General features: G+C 33.4%; 1 protein-coding gene across 3 annotated transcripts in view; it reads left to right on the forward strand.

Moving 5' to 3' along the window:
* Window positions 1-19,263, forward strand: part of LOC126747718 (dendritic arbor reduction protein 1-like) — a 190,656-nt gene that overhangs the window by 132,547 nt on the left and 38,846 nt on the right. Inside the window, exon 1 of one of the 3 annotated variants that reach the window (XM_050456513.1) lies at window positions 15,802-16,019. The exons of 1 other annotated variant lie outside the window; for it this stretch is intronic. In XM_050456513.1, coding sequence (XP_050312470.1) covers window positions 16,011-16,019 — 9 coding nt within the window. In that variant the 5' untranslated portion in view covers window positions 15,802-16,010. Of the gene's footprint in view, window positions 1-15,801; window positions 16,105-19,263 lie in introns of those variants that run through there. One more of the 3 variants, XM_050456512.1, reaches the window with a different exon arrangement.

Consider the following 19,263-nt stretch of genomic DNA (forward strand, 5'->3'; position numbering starts at 1 on the left):
TCTTTTACTGACACACCAATTTTCGTCATTTTTCCCTCTAAATCCTACAGGTACAGTGCCAGTAACCAATTTTCCAAAGAAATTCAACAGGCGAGTAGGTCAGGAACCCAAAATTTGCATTTGATGTGCCGACAGCTCTCTGATAAATTATTCATTTTAATAAAAATCAATATGTGGCTTCTTCCAGGCTTCAACACTACAACCATCTCATTCTTCGTCTTCTCAGTAGCTGCGATAGTTCTATCAGAAGTTGAGTTACTCGAACACACATTAAATTGCCTTGTCATGTCTCAATATCACCAGAAAATGGCTGATGACTCTTTGTCTTAACGTGACAGTCAGTCACATCAGCTGTTGTCTTTTACTGACACACGAATTTCCATCATTTCTTCCTCTAAATCCTACAGGCACGGTGCCAGTAACCAATTTTCCAAAGAAATTCAACAGGCGAGTAGGTCAGGAACCCAAAATTTGCCTTTGATGTGCCGACATCTCTCTGATAAATTATTCATTTTAATAAAAATCAATACCTGGCTTCTTCCAGGCTTCAACATTACAAGCATCTCATTTTTCGTCTTCTCAGTAGCTGTGATAGTTCTATAAGGAGCTGAGTTACTCGAACAGACGTTGCATTATCTTGGAGTGTCTCAGTACCTCCCGAAACCTTGAACTGACGGTTCATTTAAGTTAAAAAAAAACCTCTCCTTATACTTCTTTAAACTGACTCTGAGTACGAAAAGTGTTGAGGCCTAAGCTGACTCCCTTAGAGCCCAGTTTTCTCCAAGGAGATCTAGTTTGCTGATGACACTATTGTAATGCAGTAATGAGGATAGAACGTGGACGCAAATTCCTCTGCAAGGTCCAGGAAGATTAAATGGACCTGTGGCTTAAGACATAAGTCATTTATCCGCTTAAATAGTCTCCAAACAAACCCATTTTAAATGCAACTCTTCTCAGAATAAACTGTTCAGCCCTGAACGCAACAATATCATCATAGCCGGCTCAATTATCGTTAATAAGCGGCCAGCGCAGATTTCAATAAGGTCAAGTTTTCATAACATTTTCCAACGAGAAGAAGAAAGTAGTACCTACTAAAAAAACGCGATAATAATTTCTAATAACCGAGAAAATTTAGTGGCCCTAACACACCTCGGCGTTTCTCGTCGTCGGTAAACAAGCCGATTTTATGTCCCTAGTGCGGAAAATATGTTGTAATTAGTCGGCATCTCAAAGAAATCACACCAACAAACGTCGATCGATCGGTTATTACCGTTGGACACGAAAGAGGTGTCCATATTTAATGTGACCTTAACATTTATTCTGGCCAAGGAAACGCAAAAAAAGAGTCATATTCGCACTGGAGGAGTTTAAAGGTAGAAACCCGGGCCTATTCAGGATTAACATATATAATTGTAAGTAACAAATGTTGTCCCGATCCAGCAGGCCGTTAATTAACATAGAGAAGTCATAATGTTCATTTGCTCGGACTGTTATCGCTAATCGACACGAAAAGCTCGCGAGTTTTTCTTTCTTTTTTTTTCGTAATTCGGTTATCAGAGGCGTACTACGACGCATCTCTAATATTTTCTATGAACGTTTCAGTTTCTTCGTTAACGTTAATTAAATGCTAATCCGGTCCGGTTTTTTTGTGTGATGCCCAGGTACCGCATTAATTAACTCGCATTAAGGCAAAAAGAGGGATTATTCAATAGTTTCTGCACTTAAATGGAGAATCTCGAACTAGACGAGCTCGGAGCTATAGATCAGTCAAAAGAGTTTATTTGTCTCCTTCCCAAGAAAACAGAACTGTCAAGATTAACGGTTTTTTTTTCAAATTAAGCCAGTGCGCACCTATACGACGCAACCAACTGCGCATTTACCAGCCATCAAATTCAGCCTTTGACAAAGACGGCCTTTTACAGTTTTCTTCGCTTTCTCTATTCTTAATTCCATTCTAAAACCGAAAATACAAAAGCAAAAACGATACACCAGAAGACTACCACAGTTTGTCTGGTCAAACCCTTTGATGTTTCGCCGCCTGCGGTTAATTTTTGATTGATAGATAATTAATAAGTCTGTGGTCCAAAGAAACACGTAAAATGACGTTTCTTTGACAGGAGGCCCAGTATCTTTTAATGAAAGCCCTGTAAATAATCTGAATCATTGAGTAATGCTTACTAAAATTGGGAACGCAGGGAATAGAAGAATTGCCAAGAACTACTGTTAGTCCATCTATGGTGAATAGAACAATAAACCCTAAAGCTCATAAAAGAAATTCGTGCTCCGTAGAAAGTTGCTAGTGAACTAAAAATTTGAATTCCTCTAGGAATGGCAATTACCATAGCTGCTGTTGTAAGTATGCTCGTGTATCAACATCTATTCGAATAGTAAATATATGGTAGGCTCATACGATGAATCTGAGAACCGGATATATCATAAATTATGCCTAAAACTTCATAGGCTTCCTTTTTTCGTGTTCCTTGATTGTGCAATGTGAGAAATTATTCCAAATCCAGGTAAAATTTAAATATAAACTACTGGATATCCAAAAAACCAAAATACGTGTTGGTAAAGAATTGGGTCTCATAAGGCAGATATTGAAAATGTGGTAAAACGCTTTGATGTTTTGCCGCCTAAAGACAATTTTGAGCGGTCAGTACCCAATTAGACCGATGCAAATGTCCAGAAATGTCAATAAATGTAATCAGGGGTCAAAAAGTACAATTAAAATGACGTTTCTTCGACAGGAAACCCCGTATCTCATAAATGCACAAAGGAAATAAAGGCAGAGATTGAAAAAATGGTAAAACGCTTTGATGTTTTGCCGCCTTAAGACAATTTCGAGCGGTCAGCACCCAATTAGACCAATGCAAATGTCCAGAAATTTCAATAAATGTAATCAGGGGTCAAAAAGTACAATTAAAATGACGTTTCTTTGACAGGAAACCCCGGATCTCATAAATCCACAAAGGAAATAAAGGCAGAGATTGAAAAAATGGTAAAACGCTTTGATGTTTTGCCGCCTAAAGATAATTTTAAGCGGTAAGCACCCAATTACATCGATGTAAATGTAATCAGGTGTCAAAAGGTACAATAAAAATGATGTATCTTTGAGAGAAGAACCCATATTCCGCATATGCACATGCAAAATAAAGATAGAGACTGAAAATATGACTAAACCCTTTGATGTTTCGCCGCCCCAAGCTAATTATCAATGGTAAGCAGCCACTTACACCGATGGAAATATTAAGAAATGTGAATCAATTTAATCAGGGATCAAGATTTCTTTGACAGAAGACAAAATAAAAGCAGAAGCAGGAAATTTGGTTAAATCCTCTGATGTTTTGCCGCCTCGAGGTCATTTAGAGAAACAAATACCAACTTGACACATGAAATTGTAAAAAAAAAAAAATAAATGCAGGAAATGGTCAAGAAGCCTTTCAAAAATGGCGTTTTCTTGTTAAAAAACCCCATATCTCACAATGATGTTTCGCCGCCTCGAGTAAATTCTAATGTCAAGTAGCCAAAAGTATCTTTGACAGAAAAATCATAGGTTGCCTGATAATCAAACAGAAGTTACGCGTCATAAAAGAATCACAGATGGCACCACTGGTTTTAAGCTGTCAAATGATTTTCAGGTTAAGCACTTTTTTGCTAATTTCGAAGATAAACGAGATTTTCTTAAGACCTAACGGTTTTTTCCAAACCGAGCCACGGCGCAAAGAAATGATGCAGCCAATTGCGCATTTAATGCCTCAGACACAAAGTCCCTAGAATCTTAGGTGATAATACTGGTGTTAAATTGACAAATTTGTACGTCAATCTCATAGTTTCGAATATAGGTCAAGGCCTAACGGTTTTTTTTTCAAATGGAGCTACTGCGCAGCTATATCCGACACCTGCCCGTTTAAAAGTCAGTTCTCTTTCTATGAAACGAAATCACATCAAGGCTGAGTTACTCCTGAGCTACACCATTCGAAAACATTATTACTTAAGGAGTTTTCTGGAGTATTATAAGGAAACATCCTTGAAAATACCATCTTAGACTCCTCAGGGAGGGTTGTAGCTTAAACTGCGACTCCCTCAGGGTTCAGTTCTCCTCCAATAGTGCCAAGAATGAACCTCATCTTCCTTAAGAAAGGTATGAGCCAACCCCAAGGAGCTCTTCAAGACAATATAATAATTATTTGGGTCTATAACTATGATTGGATCTGCTGAAAGTGAAGCAAGTGGACGTCTCTCGTTTGGACTCGATTTGTTATTGCTTGTAGGAGATACATGTCATGGGGCCCAGAAGGACTTAATCAGTATGATTTTGAGAAGTTTAATAAAAGAAAGTGTACGCCCCTGGTCGACTGGTAATGCCCCAATAAAAACAAACCATATTCTTCTAATGGAGTTGGGCAAAAGTGTCTTAAGAGTTCTCCTCGAGAACCATTATCATATTTATTCCGGCCCGAGCAGTCGCACTGCTCGTTCTTGTTACAATTCGCGATAGAATAATATAAAACCTTAAACCGATCGTCGTAAAACTAAATAATAGAGCGAGATCTCTTTTAAATTATAAGCGGCCACATCCGGATCATTAATAACTCGAAAACTAATTAAAAGTAAAAGGTTATTCGGCCGGCGACTGTGGATGCACGTGTACCTATGTTATTAAGCCTAATAAATTTATTGACAATTTAAAGACAAATGAAAGTAGCCTCCATAGGTTCTTATGTTCTTCCTAACTAGGGCGTATTCGGTTTCACTTTTTCTTCTGCAACGATACAAGATGACTGCGCGTCATTTTAATCCACCAACAAACAAAAAAAAAAACAGACGCTACAGGTGGCTTCCGTCTTAGAAAAAACGAATTTAATCTTAAGCTTCTGAATTTCGATGGTTCAGGGTGATAAGGTGATAGATAGGTGTCATATAGAGGAATAAATAAACTCTTAATATTAAAGTTATTCTTCTTCTGCCGGGATTACATCTCTGTTTAAGGCTGATTTATTGGGGAGACTTACACCTACGGTTCGAAATAACAATGTCCCCGCGCGGTTTACTGCCACTGTCGATTCTCGGAACAGTCAATCTGGTATTGGGATTTTAAGTGGGTCGACTTGGGCGCATTTTAATCCTTTAGACCTCATTGGACTATCAAATGTTTTTGCTTCCATCAAACCACCTCTTCCTCGAGTATCAAATACCGAGAACTCATCATACTAATCCCAAACCCAAACAAAACCCAAAAAAACCACCTGGTCACAATGCTATTTACCGAAGTTATTGTTTCACTGTTAACTTCTTGCGTAAACAGGGTCGTATTTTGTCGAAGTTTCCCCCCTCCTCCCCCTTGAGCCGCCCCTGCCTCATGCTAATTAACATCAAGCAACACTGCTGCATTTTTCACCTTCTAAGATGATCGAAGAGGTAATCGAGATGCTAATTATATGCGCATGCCTAATTTGACATAAACAATAACGCGCATGTATGAGTTATTAGATGTACACGCTTACGGGGGGGGATTTATGGACCATAAAGGGTTATTTACTTTATGTGTTAAGCGGGATTTATTGGTGCGGACGGTCCGTGGGCCACCCTCGACTATTTTGTGAGGTCATCGCGATTTCACCCCTCCGCATTACATGATTTAATAGAGCGTCCGAGCTGATAAACATCCTCGCGTGTGCCGTTTGGGGGTGAAATATCATACGTCCAGATGGTTTTGGAAAGGCATAAAAAAGCAGTACATTAATTAATGTTCATAATAACCCTCCTCTTAGGTCCTTAAGGTTCATGCAATTGTACAAAAACAACCCTGAATTCGCCAGCAGATTCAGTTAAAAATCAAGAGACTATGTAGGTTTGTTTGGTCCAATGCTTTGATGTTTCGCCGCCTCCAGCTAATTGAGTGATAACCCAACAAAGCAAAATAGATCCCTAAAAGAATCAAATTAATAGGACCGTATAACTATCGCACGGTAGTCATATGCTGGTTGTGTAATGTACTAAAGGATCTCTTAAAATGACTGAACTGCTGTATAAACTGGACCCAATTTGACAGATGGAAATGTCAAAAACTGTTAATAAAAGTAGTCAGTGGTCAAAAGAAACACGGAAAATTACATTTTTTTGACCCCGTATCTCATGAAAAGAAACTAGAGACAAAGACCGAAAATGTGGTGAAACCCTTTGATGTTTCGCCGCCTCAAGCTAGTTATGTTACATCAATGGAATCAAAGGTACAGTCAAAATTACATTCCCTTGATAGAAAACCTCAGATTCTGCATGTGCGCAAAGAAAATAAAGTCAGAGACCGAAAATGTGGTAAAACCCTTTGATGTTTCGCCGCCTCGAGGTCACTGAGAGCAACAAAAACTTGAACTTGTAAAAAAATTTCAATAAATGCAGGAAATGGTCAAAGAGCACCTCTAAAATGTACCCCATTCCTCAGAGACAGGGAATTTGGTCAAAACCTTTGATGTTTTGCCGCCCCTAAGTGACAACAAGTGTGCGCAAACTTAATGAAAAAGTCGAAATCGAGACCGTATTACAATAGAAAAAAAAGAATAATTATTAATAATTGAGAGCCGGTACGACAGCAGCATACACATTCTAGTTTTATTTTACATGGCGAAACGTACGAAAGGAATAGATTAACCTTTATAAAGATTCATGCGAAGAGAAATGTATCCATACATTAAACAAATCTTTCTGGGCTTCGAACTGCCACACTGGTTTCCTTGTATCTAATTTATTACCTATCGGGTCCAACATATTCTCCGCTTTTCTAAGTGACATACAGTTTAACTTATGTGCGCGCATATAAGTATTTTCTCGTTGATATCTTCTTGGACTTTACTACGGATTCGGAATTTTTCATGTAGTAAAGTCAAGGTGACTCAATTAGGCGATTATTGGAGCGGAAAGGCTCACCGGGGCCCGGTTCGCCGTTTACGAACAAGCGAATTTGATTTATCGCGGCCAGTCTTTGTGTAAATTAGTGCGTTTTTCGTTACGCAATGCCAGAATGGCATGGGTCGATGCGTACGTCCCATATTTCATGCGGGAAATATGGATTAAAGTCGTAATTATGGGTGTTAGAGCAAACAAGCCACCTAGCAAAAGTTCTCTTCACGTCAGCGAATATGGGCATTTTTTTCTTTACATTAGCTAATTTTTTCCCCTTTACACGGTTTTCATTTTGTAATTGAATCAACGTTTTTGATTTTGTTGTATTTTTTATGGTGCGTTCGATTTTTTTGACAAAAGATCCCAGAAATTTTTTCTCTACGTCAACACATGGAAAATTGATATTTATAAACATTAAATTTAATTTTTTAGTGAGTTCGACTGAATTTTCTCTCTACATCAGCCATCTCTCTTCCCCTTGCACTTGTTTAAATGCAAGGACAATATATAAAAATGATTATTTCTTTGCGTCAACCCACCTTCCAGCCCCTCAAATAATGTTTTTTTAGAAAATTGTATAAAGATTTATATTATTTTTTCTTTACGTCAACTCAGTCCCATGTTCCAACATGTCAAATAATGTTTCTTATACCTTTGTATATATAAAAAAAATTGTCTTTACGTCATTCTTTATTTCAACTAATCAGTTATAAATTTTGTTTCTATTTTTACTTTTCTGGTGATGTTAATTTAATTTTTTCTTTACGTCAACCCAAGTTCCAACCCATATAAAGTTATTTTAAATAAATATTCCCTATACGTCAACTAGCTTTCTTCCTCTTGTAATTTAAATGCACTTTGGCAAGCAAAATATGAAAATATTATTTTTTCATTACGTCAACCCATGTTCCAACCAATCAGATATAAAGTTTTTTTGCTGTGGTTAACTTAATTTTTTCTTTACGTCAAAATTCGTTCCAACTCATTTGATCTAGTTTAAAATAAATTTCCTCTGTATGTCAGGTAACCTTCCTCTTGCAATTAAAATGCACTTTGGCAAGCAAAATAGGCAAATGTTATTTTTTCTTTACGTCAACCCAGATTCCAATCCTTTCAATAATGTTTTTATAACTTTGTCAAAAAAAAAACTTTTGCTTTACGTCAACCCATGTTCCAACCCATTTGAAGTAATTTTAAATGAATTGTTTCCTGTACGTCAGCTAACTTTTTACTTGCAATTAAAATGCACTTTGGCAAGCAAAATAGGCAAATGTTATTTTTTCTTCACGTCAACCCAGATCCCTTCAATAATGTTTTTATAACTTTGTCCAAAAAAAAAACTTTTGCTTTACGTCAACCCATGTTTCAAGCTATTTGAAGTAATTTTAAATGAATTGTTTCCTGTACGTCAGCTAACTTTTTTCTTGCAATTAAAATGCACTTTTCCAAGCGAAAATATACAAATATTATTTTTTCTTTACGTCAACCCACGCTCCAACATTTGAAATAACGTTTTTTATACTTTTGTATATATTAAAAAAAAATTCTTTACATCACTCCATATTACAACCCATCAGATATAAATTTTGTTTCTTTTTTTACTTTTCTGGTGATGTTAATTTAATTTTTTCTTTACGTCAACCCACGTTCCAACCGATATGAAGTTATTTTAAATAAATGTTCCCTGTACGTCAACTAGCTTTCTTCCTCTTGCAATTAAATAAAATGCACTTTTGCAAGCAAAATATGCCATGAGATGTACAAGAAAAATATATTTTTTCTTTACGTCCACCTACGTTCTAACCCATTTCATTTTATTTTAGATAAATTTTCTCTGTACGTCAGCAAACTTTCTTCTTCTTGCAATTAAATAAAATGCACTTTTGCAAGCAAAATATGCAAATATTATTTTTTCTTTACGTCAATCCATGTTCCAACCCTTCAAATATTGTTTTTACACGTTGAAACAAATTTTTTCCTTCTATATATAGAATAGATAATTTTTTTCTGTACGTCAGTTAACTTTGTTTTTCTTGCAATTAAAATGCACTTTGGCAACCAAATATGCTATAGGATGTACAAGAAAAATATATTTTTTCTTTACGTCCACCTACGTTCTAACGCATTTCATTTTATTTTAGATAAATTTTCTCTGTACGTCAGCAAACTTTATTCTTCTTGCAATTTAAATGCACTTTTTCACGCAAAATATGCAAATATTATTTTTTCTTTACGTCAATCCATGTTCCAACCCTACAAATATTGTTTTTACACGTTAAAACAAATTTTTTCCTTCTATATATAGAATAGATAATTTTTTTCTGTACGTCAGTTAACTTTGTTTTTCTTGCAATTAAAATGCACTTTGGCAACCAAATATGCTATAGGATGTACAAGAAAAATATATTTTTTCTTTACGTCCACCTACGTTCTAACGCATTTCATTTTATTTTAGATAAATTTTCTCTGTACGTCAGCAAACTTTATTCTTCTTGCAATTTAAATGCACTTTTTCACGCAAAATATGCAAATATTATTTTTTCTTTACGTCAATCCATGTTCCAACCCTACAAATATTGTTTTTACACGTTTAAACAAATTTTTTCCTTCTATATATAGAATAGATAATTTTTTTCTGTACGTCAGTTAACTTTATTTTTCTTGCAATTAAAATGCACTTTTGCAACCAAATATGCTATAGGATGTACAAGAAAAATATATTTTTTCTTTACGTCCACCTACGTTCTAACCCATTTCATTTTATTTTAGATAAATTTTCTCTGTACGTCAGCAAACTTTATTCTTCTTACGATTTAAATGCACTTTTTCACGCAAAATATGCAAATATTATTTTTTCTTTACGTCAATCCATGTTCCAACCCTTCAAATATTGTTTTTACACGTTTAAACAAATTTTTTCCTTCTATATATAGAATAGATAATTTTTTTCTGTACGTCAGTTAACTTTGTTTTTCTTGCAATTAAAATGCACTTTTGCAACCAAATATGCTATAGGATGTACAAGAAAAATATATTTTTTCTTTACGTCCACCTACGTTCTAACCCATTTCATTTTATTTTAGATAAATTTTCTCTGTACGTCAGCAAACTTTATTCTTCTTACGATTTAAATGCACTTTTTCACGCAAAATATGCAAATATTATTTTTTCTTTACGTCAATCCATGTTCCAACCCTTCAAATATTGTTTTTACACGTTTAAACAAATTTTTTCCTTCTATATATAGAATAGATAATTTTTTTTCTGTACGTCAGCTAACTTTTTTTCTCTTGCAATTAAAATGCACTTTTGCAACCAAATATGCTAAGAAATTTTTTGCTTTACGTCAACCCATGCTCCAACCCATCAAATATAGTTTTTATAAATAATAAAAACATTTTTTTGTCATTACAATAAAACTTTTCCTTTACGTCAACCGACGTTCCTTGCATTTTTTTGTAGTTATTGTAAATAATAATTTGTTTGCACGTCAGCTAACTTTCTTTTTTTTGAATTAGAGATATACATTTTTTTTCATTATGTCAACCCATGTTCCAAGCCAGCAGATATAGATTTTGATGTTTTAACTTTGGTTATATTAATTTAATTTTTCCTTTACGTAAAACCCACCCTCCAACCCCTCGCTTAATACAGCTGCTTAAAACAGTTGCAATTTATTTTTGTAGTTAGTTCAAATTAATTTTTCTGCACGTCCGTTAATTTTTTTAACTATTTCAATTAATTTAAAAATGGTTTTTGATAATAATAATCGATATGAAAGTATTTTACGATTTCAAGTTAATTTTCTCTATACGTAAGCCTCCGTTCCTATTTTAATTCATGTATGGTCTCTGGCGAGCATCGTATGTAAAAATAATTTTTCCTTCACGTCCAGAATACGCTTTTCTGCTTCCTCGTCCGTGTAAACCCACCCAGGGCCAATCTACGATCTCCAAAAAGAACCAGAAGTATCGGTGGTCCCCATCTAGGATTAATTGGATCGCATTTGTCACTGTTCAATTCTCAAATAAGACCTTTTTCATTTTGATTGGGTCCGGTAGCCCGACGCTATTATAAAGCCGATTGTTCGGTACTTCGGTTAATCGGTGTCAGTTGATATTTTTTCGTACCACCTACTGTTCTTCGCCTAGAAAATCCCATAAAACCGCACTTTTACGTAATTAAATGGAATTTCCTCTCGATCTCGGTCAATTTAAAACATGTGCGCCATCATCATTATCATCATCCTTTTTCTGCATAAATAGCTCGACTCGGATATACATAATGTATTACTATTTTCACATTAAGTAGGTGGTCGAACGTTGTCCACTTAAAGGATCATTTGCAAACAATCCGGCAGGTGTCATGCAAGGCGTTCAACAACAAGTGATTCTTTTATATGCCTTTAAATACGTAAATATTATGGTAATTTCAAGGCATAACCCATATCCATGGAACTGTAACATGATTTACTGCCTGTCTGCAAATAGTAATTAGTAAATTAAGAATGAATAAATTTATTATTAGATTGATTTAACCGCGAAAATTCGACTTCATGCAAAACACCCTCGTTTAATGCGTCCATTCATCCCCCTAAACGAACTTTTAACAACAAAATCGCCTTTTAATGCCGACCACACGGTCAATTATCGTTACAGGGGCATTAGACTCCTCACTCCAACCCTCCCATTACCAAATTAGAGTCGTGGTTGCGGACCGCTTGCACCAACGGGGTGACTCAACGAGTTCACTAACATTATGCGCTCATAACTGTCGTCGATGCCAATTTAAATTAAAAAAAACTTAATAAATAAACATAATACATTTTCGGTACGAGCCATGCATAATTTTCACCGGAGACAGGGGCGTAGCAATCGAAGATTAGCGGGGTATTAGCTGGATAATCCCCCAGTGATTATTTGTCGTAAATTCAAAATAAATGTTTAATACTTTTTCAAATCCTCGATCGTCTTTTAATCTCCGATGTGATGAGATTAATTGGGCGAGTAAATCTTGTCAACTACCGACGCTAATGCCGGTCGTAAATAGATTTTTCAGAAGGGATTACCGCAGGTTATCGCATTTAGACGTATAATATTTTCAAAATAAGGTCAAAAGTAGTGCAACACTGTCTTAAAAAAAAAAAAGAAAACACTCATTGTAGTTCCCGCCAATGGTGTCAACATGGCATGTACTCCATTAGTCATGGACGAGCGTACGGACATACACTGTACAACATAATTTATTTATTGTTGTTATTATTGCCCGCGCGGTACGTGACGGCATTTTCGAAACAACAAAAAAAATAACGCAAAAAAAAAAATTATAAATGGAAGATAAAGTGCAGTACGTCGGGGGCATACCGAACGCTCGTTATTATAAAACGTTTTGTTATATGGAGAGGCGATCAATGACTTTCAGACGTGACTTGGAAACATGCTAATTTTATTTATCCGCGTTACAGATAAGGGTGGAAATGTATGGGAAGTACATACAGTACATCTATGGGGTTTTTTCCCGATTTTTGTTTTGTACAATTTTTGGCGCCCAACACAATACGTGAAAATAGTACATTCGCTATACATTAGGAAGATGGTCTTCTGTTAAGGCAAGTTCGAAAATGTACTTTTTAACAAATTTAATTTTCTTTCTCTAGCCTCTTTTTTTGGCAGATTAAAATAGGTTTACAGATAAGGGTGGAAATGGATGTGAAGTACAGTACATCTATGGGGTTTTTTCCCGATTTTTGTTTTGTACAATTTTTGGCGCCCAACACAATACGTGAAAATAGTACATTCGTTATACATTAAGGAAATTGTCTGCTGTTAAGGCAAATTCGAAAATGTACTTCATAGTTTAGCCTTTTTCGACAGTATTTTAAATTGCCTTAGCACCTTTTAACATTTTTTTTTCTAATATCCTTGCATTTTAGCCCCTCTTTTTTTGGCAGATTAAAAAATAGGTTTACAGATAAGGCTGGAAATGTATGTGAAGTACAGTACATCTATGGGGTTTTTTCCCGATTTTTGTTTTGTACAATTTTTGGCGCCCAACACAATGCCCGAAAATAGTGCATTCGTTATACATTAAGGAAATTGTCTTCTGTTAATGCAAATTCGAAAATGTACTTCATAGTTTAGCCTTTTTCGAGAGTATTTTAAATTGCCTTAGCACCTTTTAACATTTTTTTTCTAATATCTTTGTATTTAAGCTCCTCTTTTTTATTAATTGATTAAGCCTCTTTTTTTGCCAGATTAAAAAAATAGGTTTGCAGATAAGGGTGGAAATGTATGTGAAGTACAGTACATCTATGGGGTTTTTTCCCGATTTTTGTTTTGTAAAATTTTTGGCGCCCAACACAATGCCCGAAAATAGTACATCCGTTATACAATAAAGAGATGGTCGTCGGTTAAAGCAAATTCATTTTCGAAAGTATTTTAAATTGCCTAAGCACCGTTTAACAAATTTAATTTTTTTTCTAATATCTATAATATTTTAGCCTCTTTTAATTAATTGACGCTATTTTAGAAATATTTAAAATTATTTAAGCCACCGTTTCTGCCGATTAAAATTAGGTTTAGCCTCTTCAAAATTTAAAATTTGTTAGCCGACTTTTAATCAATCAAAGTTATTTTAACACAATGAAATGTTAATTGAGCCTCTTTTTTTATAAGATTGTAAACGATTTCAGCCTCTTTTTGGCAGAATTTAAAAAATTATTGAGCCTCTTTTTAATCAATTAAAGCTATTTTAGCAGTATTAAAAATTGATTGAGCCTCCTGATTTGTCAGATTAAAAGTGAGCCTCTTTTTAGCAAAAGTTAAAATTTTTTGCCCCTTTTTTAATTAATTAGAGTTATTTCAACAAAATAAAAAATTATCTAAGCCTCTTTCTATTCGGTTTATGAAAAAAAATTATTTTTTTTCGTAAGTTTTTAATTAATTAAAGTTATTTTATCAGAATTAAAAATTGAATGAGAACCTCTTTTTTTGTCAGATTAAAAATATTCAATTTTTTTCTCCTTAATGTTTAAGACACGTATTACAGCATTTAAAATAATTGAAATGAGCCTTTTTTCATGTGATTTTAGCCCATTTTTGGTTAATTAAACGCAATTTGGAAAAAATTAAAATCTGTCTACTATCTTAAATGCGTCAAGCCTGATTTTCAGTACATTAAATTTATTGCATCCATTTTATTCTCATCTAAAACGTTTTTAGCGGAATTAACAACTGATTCAGCCTCTTTTCAAGAGAATTCAATTTTCTTATAATATATTTAATGTTTAATGTGCCTCTAAGTATTACAGTATTTAAAATCATTTATATAAACCTCTTTTATGTTCATTTTAGCGGCTTTTTAATTATTTAAAAGTGTTTTAAGCGAATTCAGCGAGAAGAGAATTTTTTTCTAATATAATGATTAATTAAAGACTTTATTACATTTTTTAAAATACTAAAATATTTGTATCAGCCCCTTGATTTAAAGCTATTTTGGCAAAATTCAAGATTGATTTATAGCCTCTTTTTTGGCCGATTAAAAATTGGTTGTGCCTTTTTTTTGCAAAAATCGAAATTATTTTTAATGTTTTCAACCTCGTTTTCTCATTTCAAATTGTTTTAACCCCTTTTAGCAGAATTTACCATTTGTTAGCCGCTTTTTAATTAATTAAAGTTATTTTAGCAGATTTAAAAAATTGTGTATTACCTTGAATATTTTAAGCCTGTTTTTCACTTTATACAATTTATTCCATATAATTTTCCTCTAATTTGAAACCTCTTTAGCCTCGTTTTACAAAAATTAAATATGATTGAGCCTCTTTTTTGCAGATTAATAATTATTTTAGCCTCATTTTGATTAATTAAACCCATTTTAGCAAAATTAAATTAGCCTCTTTGTTGGCAGATAAAAAAAAATAATTAATTAAATCTATTTTTATTGGCCAACTTTAGCAGAATTATAAATCGATTCGGACTCTTTTTTTTGCAAATTAAAAATTGTTTTAGCCCCTTTTTGATCAATTAAAGCTATCTTAGCCAAATTAAACATTGATTAAGAGGTTAATTATTTTTTTAGGCAATTTATGATTAATTAAAGCTACTCGTATCTTAGCAAAATTTAACATTGATTGAGCCTCTTTTTTTTGCAGATTAAAAATTGTTTTAGCCCCTTTTTAATTAATTAAAGCCATATTAGCAGAATTAAACATTGTTTTAGCCTCTTTTTTGCAGATTAAAAATTGTTTTAGCCCCTTTTTAATTAATTAAAGCTATATTAGCAGAACTAAACATTGATTGAGCCTCTTTTCTGACAGATTAAACATTGTTTTAACCCTTTTTTGATTAATGAACGCTATTTCAGTGGGATTTGGAATTTAACGAGCCTCTTTTCTGGCAGATTAAAATTTGTTTTAGACCCTTATATGGCTGCAAACTCCTCTAATTAAATTCGTTGTAACTTCTCCAATATTACAGATAAAAAATCAATTTAAAACTTTATATACAGTGGACTTTTGAAAGTCCATTTTATGCCTTCAGAATAGTGCCAGTTTTTAAGAAAAGCCCCAACAACCCCCAGTTTCTTGCATGGAGTTTTCCTTGCAATGCACATTCACCCTTAACAGTGGATCTCATTTTTTTAAGTGGTTGACTCAAAATGTTTGAGGAGGTTGACTCTCTTCCTCCTCGTCACCTCCTTCACGCACCTAATCGAATCAATATGAACTGACAAACGATTGTTTTTCCTCCCAAACGATTTTACTACTTGAACGATTATGATCATCATGATCCTCATAATCCTATAGACAGATAAACGGATAATTCATTAGCCACCCCCACCTAGCGGCACTTTTGTTATTCGGTGACTGGTAAGGCTGACCATTACCGAAGAGCGAACTCTTGAATTAGTGTTAAGGCAGCCGTTGAGAGAGGCGCGTACATACCGGATCAGGGAGAGAAAGAGAGAGACAGAGAGAGAGCGCAGACGCGAAAAAATTTTAATTTTTTTTTCGGAATTATTTTTTTTTTCGTTGTGCGGTGGTTTTGGTGCGTTAGTAAGAAAACCTGGATGTTTCGTGTGTCAGGGATATTTTGGATTTGACTGAGTTTAGTATGTTCCTAGTAAGTGCTGTTGATGTTGTTCTTGTTGTTGTTGTTGTAGCGTTAGGATTTTCCGCTTTGTAATATGATGATTTTGTCCTCAAATGTAAGTAGATTTTTTTTTTGTTTTTTTTTTTTAATTTTTGCCAAAGCATGCGTTTTTTGTGATTTTTTTTAGCACGTAACGAGTGGCCAATGGGTATGTCTAAATTTTTGAAAATCATCTCGTAATTTTTAATCGGCTGCAAAACATGATCTGCATGAATTTAATGATTATTTCTAATTTATTAAAATCGAGAAAATCCGCTAAAGTTAATTTTTTTTTACCTTAAAATTACGTGCAAATTTGGCTTAAATATACCTTTTTCAAATGTAAGTACACCAATATTAATTATAAATTTTTTTGGGGAATTTTATAATTTTTTTTAATGTTTTTTAAACATGATCGCTTGCTTCAATTTTAATGGTAATAAACGAATTGTTGGCTCTTTATGAATGTTCAAAGAACGGCTGCAAATGTGGCTCAAAAATGGCACAAAAAATACGTTTTTCAGGCTTGTGATTTTTTTTATTGTTTATTCATATATTTTCAGTTAACGTTTATTTATTAATTGATAGTTTTTAAATTAATTAACGAATTATTGGCTCCTAATGAATTTTAAAAGAATGGCTGCAAATGTGGCAAAGAAATCTTAATCAAACATGATCTCTTGCATCAGTTTCATTTTTTTTTTTTAATTAACCAACAAATTATTGGCTCTTGATGATGGCTTCAAGAATTGCTACAGTTGTGGCTAAAAAGGGGCAACGAAATCGATTATTTAGCCGAATAAAAAACAATTTTTTAATGTTTATAAAACATGATCAATTGCATCAATTTTAATGATTTTTTTAAAATTAATCAACGAATTATTAGCTCTTGATTCCCTGCTTAAAGAATTGCTACAGTGTGCAACGAAATCAATTTTTTTAACGTTTATAAAACATTCTCTTGCATCAAGTTTATTGATTTCTTTAAAATTAATTAACGAATTATTATATATTAGAATTATATTTTTTAATGTTGATCAAATTTATGTGCATCAATTTTAATATTGTTATCATAATAATTAACGAATTATTGGCTCTAGATGAATTATTGAAGCACATAAAAAATTCAATTTTTTACCACATAAAACATTTTTTTTAATGTTTACAAAACATGATCAATTGCATCAATTTTAATATTTTTTTTTTAAATTAATTAACGAATTATTGGCCCTTGATGACGGCTTAAAGAATTGCTACAGTTGTGGCTTAAAAGTGCCAAAAAAATCAATAATTTAGGCACATAAAAATCAATATTTTTAATAGTTATAAAACATGATCTCAAGCATCAAGTTTATTGATTTTTTTTTTAAATTAATACATGCACTATTGGCTCTTGATGACGGCTTAAAAAATTGCTACAAATGTGGGCCAAAAGTGGCAAAGAAATCAATTTTTTAGCCACATAAAAATCAATTTTTTAATGTTTTTAAAACATGATCTCCATCATCAATTTTAATGTTTTTTTTTAAGCAATCAACGAATTATTGGCTCTTGATGAATGTTCAAAGAATTGCTACAAATATGGCTTAAAAGGGGCAAAGAAATCAATTTATTTTGGACACATTAAAACGTTTTTTTATATTTATAATACATGATCTGTTGCTTCAATTTTAATCCATATTTTTTATTTATCAACGAATTTTTGGCTTATGATAAAATTTTCAGCCAGAAAGCAGCTAACTCCAGAACATTTACATATATTTAAAAAAAGGTCTCAACACTCTGGTGACTTTTCTGGGGTGGCCCTCCTGACCTCCAGATCTGACCTCCTTAGACAATTCTAAATTTTCATGAATTTTGGGCTCTTGGTGACTGCCTAAAGAATGGTCAAAGTTGCGGCTCAAAAGTGCAATATGATTATTAATGAAACGTAATCTCTTGTGTTAATTTTAGTGATTTTTTTACAAATTAATCAACGAATTGTTAGCTCTTGAAAAAAACTAATCAATGTTCAAAAAATTGAGACAAAAAGGGCAAAAAAATCAATTTTTTAACCACATGAAAGACACTCTTGTTGGGCTTAAATCTATTTTTTAATATTTGTAAAATCCGCATCAATTGTAATCACTTTGTTTTCAATTAATTAATGAATTGTTGGCTTTTAATGTCTGCTTACAGAATTGATACAGTTTTGGCTCAAAAGTGGCAGCATCATGATTATTGATAAAACACGATCTCTTGCATCAATTTTAATGATTTTTTTAAATTTATCAACGAATTATTAACCCCTGGATGAATGTTCAAAGAACTGCTACAAATGTAGCTCAAAAGTGACAAAGAAATCAATTTTTCTGGTCACTTTCAATAAATTTTTTAGCCACATTAAAGACACTTTGGTTGGGCTTAAATATATTTTTTAATATTTTTATGAAACATGATCTCTTCTATCAAATTTAATAATCAAGGAATTGTTGGCTTGGTGAATTTTTCAGTCAGAAAATAGTTAATTCCAGAAGGCATTAAATATTTAAAAAAAGTTGAAATATTAAGAATATCTTAACATTTTGATGACTTTTCTGTGGTGGCCTTCCTGATCACCAGATCTGACCCCCTTGGACAACCCCAAATTCTCTAATTATTAAGTAATTTAGGCTTAAATTGAGCCACCTAAGCACGCATAAGACATCTCTCTCGTATATTTTTTTTGAAAATTGTAAAAGAAAACTTGATAATTGGACCGCACTGTACATTAGAGATCAAAAACCCCACGTTTCCCGATGGCATTTGGGCGCCCGCATGCCCAGTCATGCGGTAAAATATCTCTCTTTTTTTTTTGTACACAAGATAAACATCTCTATTATAATAAAGTTCACTCAATTACGTAAAACGGGCCAATTACGGCCCGATAAATGACCGATTCGGAACGAATTAGAGGGAGCCATCGGTCGTTTATTTATTTTTCTAAAATGTCACCTCCGAGTTAAGCTAATAACGACAATTATTTATTTATCGGCAGATATTTATCTGGCCGATTGCGTACGTAAGTTATTAATTAATTTTCGCAAATTACAGTAATTTAGAGGCGTATTGTTGTTGTGGGAAAATGGCAAACCTATTTGGGTTAATGGAGATCCTTATCTTTAAAATTGTTATTATTAATATTATTGGGAAAAGTCATGGTAAACGGACGTTGCAGAAAAAAGATCAATAGGTGAGATAAAAGCATTGCTAATAT

The sequence above is a fragment of the Anthonomus grandis genome, chromosome 19, assembly GCF_022605725.1.
Source record: "Anthonomus grandis grandis chromosome 19, icAntGran1.3, whole genome shotgun sequence".
NCBI lineage: Eukaryota > Metazoa > Arthropoda > Insecta > Coleoptera > Curculionidae > Anthonomus > Anthonomus grandis.